Here is a 12,538-nt window from a genome sequence, read left to right as displayed (position 1 = left end):
CTAAACAGTAATGAGACAAATTATAAAACAAAAAATTTGGCTTGTCGCAAAATTGCCGCACAAAGAAAAGTTTTGAAAAATTAAGACCACGCTTTGAGAGACAAACAAAAAATTATAGTAAAAAAAATATGTCTACGCTTTTCATTTATAAAATATTTATATTTGGCTTGTTATTCTCAACTGGCAGCAACATGACCCCAAGAGGTGTATGGCTGGTCTAAACTTGACAAACAAACCTAAATATACTTCAACTAGGCTTTTAGAGCGCTTCGCACCAATCTTCTATTTCAATTGTGAACATTTTCTCTCAGCATATATTGTAAAAAATAACGAAAAAAGTTGCGGATTTTTTAAAAAAATCTTGGATTTTCAACATTTAAAGAAAATCGAATTTTGTTGGATGCAAATTTTTGAATTTTTGATTATCTATTTTATACCTTCCCTGGGGACATATGCAGCCAATTTTAACGTTTACATAAAATAAAATCTAGCAGACGTAACTCGATTATATAGATGTTACCGCCTCACTATTTCTATTGGTTCAGAATAGGCAACAAACACATGACTGAACCCTGATTGGATCATGGGGCTAATGAACTGGACATACAGGAGTGTGTTGGTCACTGAATTCCCATGTTTATTGGGACACCCTGTATATTCCAATGTTGTGTGAGTAGTGTAGTGGACAAAATTGTCAAGTGTCACGAGCGAAGGCGTGTACTTTAGGATTAAGAGAAACCTGTAGGTTTTCTAAGAGAAGTATTTTTATGTTTTGTTTACTCCATTTTGTAGTGTTTTACGAAAATATGTTGTTGTATATTTCCCGTTAAACTAAAGCAATTTGTTTGTAAGATTGAAATCTTAAATGATTTTAATCATGACTTCTCTTATTGAAGAGAATAACAAACAAATTTTAATTTATGATATGCTACCAGATAAACTAGAGAAGCTACAAGGTCACAAAGCCGTAGCAGCAATGTAGCATAAAGGAATTGAGTCTTTGCGACAAACTCAAATTTTTTATTCACTAATCTTTGCAACCTGATAGTGTAAACCTTTTAAATTTAAAAGTTAGACTTTTAGGATTCATAGTTTGAAATAGCTAAGGTCTACGACGTTGTGGTGCAAAGATAATGGAATTAGAACTGGCAAAGACTCAATTCCTTTGATCTTCACCTTCTGTATAGTTTTTGCAGTGATTTTAGTGTTTAGTGTTTCGTGTTTAGTGTACAAAATCGTGAAGTGTCAAATGCTAGAGGACCGGGGAAAGGCAGGCAGCCATAAGTCACAATATTTTCCCCTTCCATGCCACATATTAGCTTTTTGTCTACCGGTCGCCATGAGCCACAACCGTACAGTCTTCCATGCCGCAGCATTTGAGTCTTCCGGCAGTTATTATTAGAGCGCGTACATTCAGATAAAGAGAAAGCTGTATGTTCTCTGAAAAGTATTTCTTTTTTAGTTTGTTTACTATATTTTGTAGTATTTAAAAAAAATACATTAGGTTTGAAGTGATTGAGTGTACTTTGACATTCCAAAGGGAAAATCCCGTTGTTTTCTTAAAATGTATTATGTCTATCATCTTCTTTGGTTTCTTTCTCCGTAAAAATGATTAACGCATTTTTGCTTCAGAAATTGTGGAGGAATTAAACACCTTACTAGACTTTATTATATTAATGATCTGTTAAAGGTTTCAAGGGTATACCATTGTGCATCTTATTTACTTTTTTCTTTTTTAAATTGAATGTTGCTTAATACTTAATATTCATGCCTAGATGTTAAACTAAAATACGTAATTTAAGAAATTGTAAAATGTAAATATTGAATTATCAGCAAGTATCACCTGCATGCCATGATAAGAGTTTTTCAAGAAAAAACCTTGAATTGGTCAGAGGCAGGAACTTTTGGGTGGAGTATCGTTAATCTTGAACCCTTGATCTCGATATCCAACGTTTAAAGGAATTGAGTTATTGCCACATACTTAAATTTTCGAATCCCTATATCTTTGTAACCTGTTGGTGCAAACCTTTTATATTTCAAACTAAGATTTTTTGATCTAACATGATTCATAGTTTGAAATATTTCAGGTCTACGACTACAGGGACTACAACATCAGAGTTTGTGGCAAAGACTCATTTCCTTTGAAGATAATTGATTGATTCCTCGATTAAAGTTATCCTGCAGGTATTTATCAGAAAAAATTAATTGAGTCTTTGCTACAAACTCAGCTTTTCCAATTTTGACATCTTTGCAACATGATAATGTAAACCGTTGATAATTTAAAATTCGAAAATTCACAGTTTAAAATATCTCAGGTTTACGACATAGTTGCAAAGATATAGGGATTAAAAATCCTTACCCTTAGGACAGTATAGGACATCAATTCTTGATACCGAGATTCAAAATTCAGGACCCTTTGAAGGGGGAGGTTTTAACTTTGTTCTGATGTTGTCTTTGGGATTGGGTTTTAAATTAAAAATCCGTGAATTCTAAAAATATTTGTGTTTAAATTAACTTTTATTTGGATAAATAAATTTTAATGCTTCTATTGAAATCTGATTTAATTAATTATATAATTCAACACTTAATAGAACCCAGAGGGTTCCATACAAATGCTAATACTATGTAATAATAAAGCCTTTATACTATTTAAAGGGACTGTACACTATTTATAGATTGATATCCCTGAATTTCATAACGATTCCCTTGAAACCTTTGTCTGATCAAGAGTGACTGAGATATCCATGATTTCTCTTTTTAACGAGTTAATTATTTCCAGGCTAATAAGTCAATCAAGAAAGACTACAATTGAAAATAACTAGCTATATATAGAAAAATTGTGAATATTGCATTCCTTCTTAATCAAACATTTAGTTACCGTTGTGAATCCTACCTAAAAGGGCCCAAATTTATGATTTAAGAATACAAAAAAATTTTGAAAAAATGTACACATTCTACTGATGATTCAGTGTAGTAAAAAGCTTTTATTGGAAGACAGGGGGATTTTTAGGTCATTCATTATTTGATAAAGTCATTGAAGACTTGAAGACGAGTCAATATTTACATAATGTAAATAGTTGGAATAGTTGAGAGGAGAAGCTGCAAGGATGCGCGCTCCGGCCCCGTAGCGCTTTGCAACACGCGCGCGCTTTCCTCGAAGACGAAAGTACCGGAGAATTTTAGTTGTCCTCAAATCTCCGGAGCAATACTAAAGTAATTCTTTTAATTGCTTAGATTCTAAATATAGTTCTTAGGTGATAGATCATATTTTTTGACCGGGGTTTCTTTAACTTTTCCAGTCTTGACTTTTGATTTGTACATTTCTCTTAATATTTTTTATTCTTCAGTTTTCAGAAAAGATGGTTTGGAGAAATGCCGCAATCGTTGTTCTAGTCCTGTATGTCGGATATGCTGTTGCAGAAGATACTTTGGGTTCTAGACATGAAAACAAAGTAAATATAAATATTTAAAATTATATCACCAAGCTTGTTTTTTCATATATGTATTATTTAAACAATAATACCCCTTTGTCCTCTGTTGTTTTGTTACAGTATGTTCATTTATTTTTAATTTTTTTTTCATTTTGTATTTTTGGAGTAAGTTTTTAACTTCCATCTATCCCTGTGATGAAACTCTCGATGTGCAAATTTAAACAAAATTAAAATGAACTTTTGAGTCAAAAAAAACATTTTTACAAATATCATTACGTTCATACTAAGTGATTTTTCACTTAGTTTTTACTTTCAAAGAATTTCAAAAGCAAAAATATACGTAAACAAACAAATAATTTATGATATCTTACCTCACCTTTAATTTAATATTGAAAAAACTAAAGCAATTTGTTTGTAAGATTGAAATCTTATACTAAGTGATTTTTCACTTAGTTTTTACTTTCAAAGAATTTCAAAAGTCAAAAATATACGTAAACAAACAAATAATCTATTTTATCTTACCCCCCTCTTAAAATTTAATATTGAAAATAGTGTATCCTGATGACTTCACGCCTTAAACCCTGGATTATGAAGCTATTGAAATTATTTAAGTCCTTGTATCAGTCTGTCATGAAAATACTCTTAAGCTAGGCCTTGCGCCCTTCCGTTCCCACACAAACATATTTCAAGTGTGGTCAGCAAATGCGTTCTCTAAGTACGCAAGGTTGCGTTTAGGTTTATTTGTAAACTTACAATTTCACGCTTGGCGTTACATGTCTTCATTTAGTCTAATTGAGCTAGGGGGGGGGCGGGAGAGGGGGAGGGGGTGAGGGAGAAGAGAGAAGGAAGGGAAAAGGGAAGGGGCGGGGAAAATGGGAGGATTTTAAAGTAGAAATTTTGCTAGTTATTTATTTATATTGAAATGTGAACGTATTTTTTAGTAACTACTAAAATACGATACTTTCTTTTCGTGCGTTCGTCTCTCTCATGTCTACTCTATAACACGACAAATTATTTCCGTAAACGTGACTCTTATTAAACTTATTTATATTCTAAAATTTTAAATCCACGTATATCTTATTTAACTTAATTATATAATAAAATCCATGGGACTCTATTTAAATGCTTTTATAATTTAAAATCAGCGTATGTCTTAATAAATGTATATTTATATTTTAAAATCCACGAATTCCTTTTTACATTTATTTATTATAAAATGCTCTTTTTCCATAAAATATATTTATAACCTTTAGACGCTAATTCAATATGTGCTTGAAAAATAATTCTACATTTTCTAATCCATAAATCAACAAATGTCTAGATTTTATTAGTATTTTATGATTCAAGAATGATCGAATTATAACAATAGATAATTAGAGTTTAATCGGCAATATTTTCTAAAAATAGATTCCGCAATGATTAAAAAATCATTAATCATATCTACTGTAGACCACCTAACTGCCTTCAACTTCTGTTAATCCAAAAAATACGATATTTCTGGTGTTCAATACTTTTTTAGATTTGTCATTTTTTAGGAAAATTACCAAACGCAAGTTAAATGCGTGAAGCGTTTTAAAGACGCAAAATAAACTGGCTTTCTACTCGTTTAATTATTAATATTTGTATGTTTGTTTCCTTGCAAACTCTTTTTGAAAATTTACTAAAATAATAATATTCTTTATATATATATATATATAATTGTAATCTCGGTTTGTTTGTTTGTTTGAACATTGTCCGAATTTAATGAATTTGAGCCGCGGCCTAAATCTGACAAAAACCGGTTTTAATTGAGCGCCGGCTTAAATCTTTAAAAATTGAATACAATTTATATTTTTAATTTTTTTTTGCCTTAAATTTTGATTAACGAATTTGGGAGACCCACTGAAATGTTTTAAGTTTGGTTTTTAGATTCTAGCTGAGTGGGTTCACTTTATCGGGAAAAATTAGCTTAAATCGTAATTAATGTCAAAGAGCGGGTAAACGGTGGGACTAACTATGATTCCCAAGCTAGTAATCTGATAATATACTAATTTATTTTTTGTTAGGTTGAGGAGACCAATCTTTCAGATGAACAGGGTACGGGGAAGTTGATCTTCACAGGTCCAGGATACACCATCAATCTTGTACCTCAAGCTATTCTTCTTGGGATCCTATCTTTCTGTAAGTACCACTTTGTGACCTCTAGTTTTGGTTTTAAGCACAAGCATGATAACAGCTAATATTATCCGAGTTGAGCTGGGAACTTTTGAATGGTGTATATCAGGATTAATGCTTGATTCACTCTTTTTCTTAATCTCGAGATTAAAAAATGCTTGTTCTCCTCTTGTTATTAATCTCCAGATTTATCAACTGATCGAGATTAATAACAAGAGGAGAACAAGCATAATTTAATCTGGAGATTAAGAAAAGAGTGAATCAAGCATTAATCCTGATATCCACCATTCAAAAGTTCCCAGCTCCGGTTATACATTTGTTCTCAATAGGTCTTGAATGAGAGGAGATATGTTTAAAAACATTTAAGATTCAATTCTTACATTCAATTTACAATAGTTTGACATGACTTAGATAATTCATATTTTCTGAGATATATCTCTCATATTTTGATTGATTTCAAGTTAAGATTATAAGGAAAATGTCGTTACATGTTTTTAAAATCTTTCTTATTTTTAATCCTTCATAAATCTTCAAATCATATTTTAGTTATTGTCATCTTTCGGTATTAAGAATGTGATATTTGGGTTATATTCTTGCGTATTTCTCTAAACTATTCGAATTATAACGTCGCTGAAATTTTTATAAAAGTTTTATGCGATATAGCGAACAAAATTTTGTTTAATAAATATAAATATTAAATATCTTTTAGTTTTAAAGATATTTTCCTCTCTAAATATAAATTCTTTGTTTTCTTATGTCTCATTAATCACTGAATCGAAAAGTGTTTCAGTCAGCTATCCATATGGTCTTTTTTGTAACCCTTTATTAAAGCTATGTGGGTTATCATCATTATTTCTAAGAGAATCTATCAGTGTACAAAATTGATTGCAACATCTGTTTTTTTGGCAATCTAGGACAACAATGATAAGAAAATTAGATTCTATATTTTCTCTAAGGCCTGGTGACCTCTATATACATGTATGTATTGCCCAACGTTAAGAATGACTTGCGGCTTTTCCCCGTGTATTTGTCGACTTAGTCTAGAGCCAAATGACAGAGAAATGTATTTGAACAATTTTCCTTTCTATTAAAAAGTAGGACAACGACATGACTTGCAAGTCTTGCAACCTCATAGTTTTTAAACTATATCCTTTATTTCATATCACGTGTAGGAACTTTTTCATAAAACTAATGATTGTAAGATGAATAAAAAAATATTCTTTTTGTAAGAATAAAATTTTTCAGTGGCTGTCTTTGCCTTTGGTCTCCTGGGAACCGGAGGTGGTGAAACCAGCTCCTATGGATCAGGTTCCGGTTATGGAGCCCCCGAGGCCAGCTACGGAGCTCCCTCTCCTTCCTATGGAGCCCCTGCCCAATCCTATGGAGCCCCTGCCGCTTCTTATGACGCCCCTTCTTCTGGCTATAACGCTGCTAGATATTATGTAAGTTTTAAATAATCGTAAAAATCCTTTTTTTTAAAAAAACATTCGACATAAAAAATATCTATTATTGTACAAGGATACCGCATTTGTTGGTAATAAACACAAATATCCCTTCATAAAGTTTTTCAAATATAAAAAAAATCCAGTAAAAAAAAAACTTTTTTTGAGACATCCACACATAAAAAATAATTGTATGAGCATGGTTTTTTCGAATTACAGGATCGGTAAACGTATATTTAAGTGATGCCATATCTAACATGATTTCATTGAAATATTATATATTTATATAAACGTATATTTAAGTGATGCCATATCTAAAATGATTTCATTGAAAGCTTTGTCTTATGAAGTATTAATTAGATATTCGTGTTTTTGTTTATTTTCTTTTGTGGTTTCTCTGCAAAAGTGACTTGCGCATTTTTTGCTTACAAGAAATAATGAAGAAACTCACAGAAATAACCACTTTTTGAATCAGAAAAACGACGTTATCTTCTACATTTTGATCAAGGGTACCGTTGTAAATCGGGCTTTGCTATCTTGTCAGAAGGTCAATTACGACTAAATATTGATTAAAACACCATAGCACATTTTAGGAAATAATTATCTTTATTTCTGATGGATTTTCAAAAATTCATAGAAATTAAAACATTTTTTTTAGGACACCTACTCCGCAGCTGCCACCGACCCCTTGAACCAGTACGAAGACACCAGGAGAAAACGAAGCGCTTTCTAGACCATCAGTTTTTAATTCCATACATTCATTTTTTGTAAGGCCTTTTTGGGCCAGCACGCCATTGATTTTTACATAACTAGACGCGACAAAACACATCAAAATGCGACCGTACTATCAAAATGACCTGTAGCAAGGGTGGTAATACCCTTGACACACACTTATATACGAACTTTAATCTAGTCATTATTATTACATTATGAAGAGATGTATTATGTAACTGTAACTGGACTTTATGTTGGAGAACTACTTGCTTTAACTGGAAACCCATGTTGTACACTGTACACTACCGCTGTACGTTGTACAATCATAAAAGGACAACGAGCTTTCGTTCAAAACTTTGACCAATGGACTTCATTGTAAAAAATGAACTGTAACTGTAAACAAAAAAACTGTTGATATGAATGTTTAAAGACACTAAAGACATGCTCCAAAGTAAACGGATGCTTATTGTAGACATTATATGTCATTTTTCGACTTTATTATACATGTTTTTTGTTTATTTCAACATAAAAGGATTGCTATGATTAACAATTATGGTTGTAAAAAAAGGATTAATTAACGAGGCCGCTTGGATTTAGTTTTTTAAGGGTTACCCTCTAAAACGGGTATATATATAATTAAGGGGTTTAAAGTCTATGTGGGCTTTTAACATTGTTTTTATTATTGTTATTATTTCGCTGTTATCACATCAGTCTTAGTTTATTATTCAATATACATTAATCAACTGTTAAAAAAATCATTTTTATAACCTTAGTTAAAGGGAAAGTAGAGGAAGAATTAAATAGATATTCAATATATATATACTAGCTTGGGAACCTAGCTTTGCCCGGGGTAGTCATTATTAATTCCGCCGTTTACCCTCACTTGACAAATTTTACCGGGAAACTAAATTTTTGCTTTAAAATTCGACCCACTTAATTCTAAGAGCCCTCCTTTGGTTCTCCCAAGTTCCCCAATTAAATTTGAGGAAATCGGTCCATGGGTTCATGAAACAAACAAACACCCAGAGATTTCTACTTTATATATATATAGATATATAATATGCTTTTTTTGTGATGAGAGTTAGTTTTATTTTGTAGTTCATACTGATTCATCCAAGAGTCTAACTGTTTAAAGAAAAATGGAAAAACCCTGAACAATTTTATTTAAAACATTAAAAATATATTGTCAATATTTAATATTTAATATTCAATCCTGTCATTATTCCATTTGTGTGGGGGATCCATGTGTACTTCCATAATCTGATCTTCAAGATTCCTTTACCAATGTGTAAACCTTGGTTATGAGGACTTCAAACTTTTCAATCTTTGCGTATCTATTTGTTCACATATCAAAGACACCTATAATAAAGGAGTCCAGTGTTAAAAATCAGTATATTTTAGAAGAACATTTATTGGACGCTTCTAGATAGAAATAAATTATAAATAACGAGGGTATAAAAGAAGAGGAAGATGAGTAATGACTAATGACTAGGTCTTATCCGAATTGTTTAACCCTATTTATCCGGATTGTTTAACCCTATTTATCCGGATTGTTTAACCCTATTTCGGAAATTTTCATCCTCTACAATTTTTTGTATTCATCATATACAAATAAAAATATCAATGGGTTTCAGCATATACGCAAATACGCAAATACTCATATACGCAAATACGCATATACGCAAATACGCATATACGCGTGTACGCATATACGCGTGTACGCATATACGCGTGTACGCATATACGCAAATAAGCGTATACGCAAATATGCGTATACGCAAATACGCGTATACACAAATACGCAAATACACATATACGCAAGGATAAATCTTTCTAAATATACAAATAATATCGCCATGGTTCAATAGTTTCACTTTCACTCGTCTAACTATTTCATTTTCGTTTAAATTATTTATCATAAAAATAACTTTTTAACAGAAATTTCTGCTTTTTATATTTGCATAAATATGTAAAAATTAATTTATTCGTAAATCTGCTTAAGATGGGAATCAATGCTTGATATCGAGATGTACAACAAAAAAGTTCTTAAAATTATAAAATATTTAAGTTTTAATTAATTCTTGATTATCGTGTGTTAGTGTTATAATATACCAAGATAAATTAAAGTTTTAGTTTTAACGTTTTTGTATAATCATTGATTTAGTTTCAAGGTTTTTAAAAAATTTTAATCATTAAGTTTAGCGTCTTAACCTTGATCACGTGAGAATATATTGAAATATTTGTATACGTTTATTTATTTAATTTAACAACTATGGACCCCCCCCCCCCCCCCCTCCTTCAACTTTAACATACTAATTACTTATGATTTATTGAAAGTACAAAATGAAACTTTATTGTCTTTCGGGAGAAATTTAACGATACGTGAACAAAAATCTGCAAATTGGATTTAATTTTATTTCTATTTTATGAAATAGCTTATTAATGTAAATGCTTCACATAGATTGAGCCTGCTTATAAACAGTCTCATCATTTTTTAGACAGGGTTGACTTTGAAGTGTCGCAATGCCCTAAGCTTAGATTTTAACGCTTAATATTTGATTTTTTGAAGTGCGTACGGAGAGGGGGGTTGCATTGCACGTTGAAGCTGTACCTTTTGATCAAAATTTAACCTACTAAAAAAAATCGCAATTTTTCTTTCATATTTTTGCCAGCAGATGCTTTTTGAATAAAAGTAAAATAAGAAAACTTTCAGTTTTAAGATTGTTGAAAAAACAAAACCAGGAGACTTCAACGCAGTTTAATTCAAATAGATAAACCAAACCAGAGTGGTTGCTGGGGCGTACACAGGGGCTTCAACTTTTTAGACTCTCCAGGCGGGAGGCTTAACATTTAAGCACCCGTTGGGGCCTTAAAACTTCCTTGAAACCATAGATTTTACTGGCCTATGGGTGTGGGGGCCATAACCCCCCTGTGTACGCCTCTGGAGGGGGAGGGGGGCGGGGTAATTTTAAAAACGTGTGATATTATTTGGTTTGATGAAATAAAATATATAAATCAGTTCTTTAACATTCTGTTTCCACTAAATGGGGTGAAATCATGAAATATATAATTCTGTTTAATGGTTTAGCTTTGATCAGATTTCACGGTGCTGAGTTTTACATTTTACAAAGATCATCGTTGCTGGAAAATATCCCACTAAGACACTAAGTATGTTTAATAGGCCAATCAAATGTCTCAATTAAACAGCGGGGAACTGAATGCTGACATAATATATAAGTGAAGAATTTTAGAATTTTAATAAATTAGATAGATCGTATTTAGTGTAAGATCGAATTTTTAATAGGTCAAATTCTGATTTAATAGCGTGAATTAGTGACCTTAGTTACAACTAAGAGAAGCAGATTCATTTATTGTAGATTTAAATATTTTTATTATTATCAATATCTACTTAATAAGATGAGTTATGATTGAAAAATGTATAACATTTAAACAAAAAATTGTTATTATTTGGCGTGTTTAATGACACCCCCCCCCCCCAACGCTTTATTGGAGTCTTCCAAAATACATTTATATATATCATACACACAAATTACATCATAGAGAAACTGTTTAGTGAATATCTCAGAAAATTGAAGTCATATATCATGATTTTAAAATGTTGATTAAAGAAATTCTTCAGTGAATCTCGCCCGAGTTGTTCAAAACTAGTTGGGGATTCCAACGAAAGCAAAGGAATTGAGTTTTTGTCACAAACTCTGATTTTCTTATCCCTATATCTTTGCATTTTATTGTCAGAGACCTTAGATATTTCAAACTATGAATCATTTTAGATCAAATAATGATAGTTTGAAATATCAAAGGTTTACACCATCAGGTTGAAAAGATATGGCGATTGTAAAATCATAATTTGTGGCAAAAACTCAGTTCCTTTTCGGCAAAACTGCGCAATTCCGAGTAAACCGCAAGCATATTTGCACACCATTGCGAAAAGTTGCGCAAAAAATTATTAGTACCTACGTTTATGAAATAGGCTTAATTGTGTTATATAATACCATTTTAATCTATTAAGTGTATTTTGTACAATATGTATTGAAATCAAAGAGAATGGAATATATATTAGAGTGGAATTTACTAGAAAAAAGTTAAAAATGGCCATTTTGTTGTACTGTTTCCATACTGCAGGTGTACTTCACATATTTGTGCTATATAACGTTTTGGGCCCTGGAACATCATTTTATAGAAAATCTAAAATCAATATTAAAAGAAAACCAAATTATGAAATAGGCTGGTTTCATAATTGACCAATGATAATTTCACATAGACTCTATGCCTTTCACTTTACAAACGATGATTTTCCGTTATAACTATAAATCAAATAATGTTTTTTATTCACCTAATTAATTTTATAAAGTTTATTTAAGAGCTTTAAAAAATTCGAAATTGAAATGGATAGTCTAGGGAACATACTGTATTAATGTACTCTACTGCATATAATTTATGAACATTTTCATGATTTGTACACTTTGAACTCCCTTTCAGGCTGAAAGGGACAGACAAAATTCATACCGAGGGATTCTTTTAATTCCTCTCTATATATTCTATTCTCTATGCTCATAACCTAGCTGTGGACCTGATATATTTCTATTACCATACAAATATATATTTCTAAATTCCCCTCTAATATATATTCTATTCTCTTTGATTGAAATAGTATGGGGTTCTCCAATTAAATCTTGTGAAATGGATTTAGGCGAGAGTAAAAGCTCCAATTAAACTCAAATAAAACATCTTGGTTCTTCGATGAATGAAATGACATGGTTTATGTTTTTATAGGTT

General features: G+C 31.3%; 1 protein-coding gene across 1 annotated transcript; it reads left to right on the top strand.

Moving 5' to 3' along the window:
• The first annotated feature begins 3,345 nt into the window (after window positions 1–3,345).
• Window positions 3,346–8,496, top strand: LOC111698757 (postacrosomal sheath WW domain-binding protein). The gene is made up of 4 exons (XM_023469176.1): window positions 3,346–3,452; window positions 5,477–5,591; window positions 6,831–7,027; window positions 7,686–8,496. Exons 1-4 carry the CDS (start codon window positions 3,360–3,362, stop codon window positions 7,758–7,760), a joined length of 480 nt encoding a protein of 159 aa, XP_023324944.1. The 5' UTR covers window positions 3,346–3,359; the 3' UTR covers window positions 7,761–8,496.
• The last annotated feature ends 4,042 nt before the right edge of the window (window positions 8,497–12,538 follow it).

Source organism: Eurytemora carolleeae, unplaced genomic scaffold, assembly GCF_000591075.1.
Source record: "Eurytemora carolleeae unplaced genomic scaffold, Eaff_2.0 scaffold318, whole genome shotgun sequence".
NCBI lineage: Eukaryota > Metazoa > Arthropoda > Copepoda > Calanoida > Temoridae > Eurytemora > Eurytemora carolleeae.
This window is presented reverse-complemented; position numbering and strand designations above follow the sequence as displayed.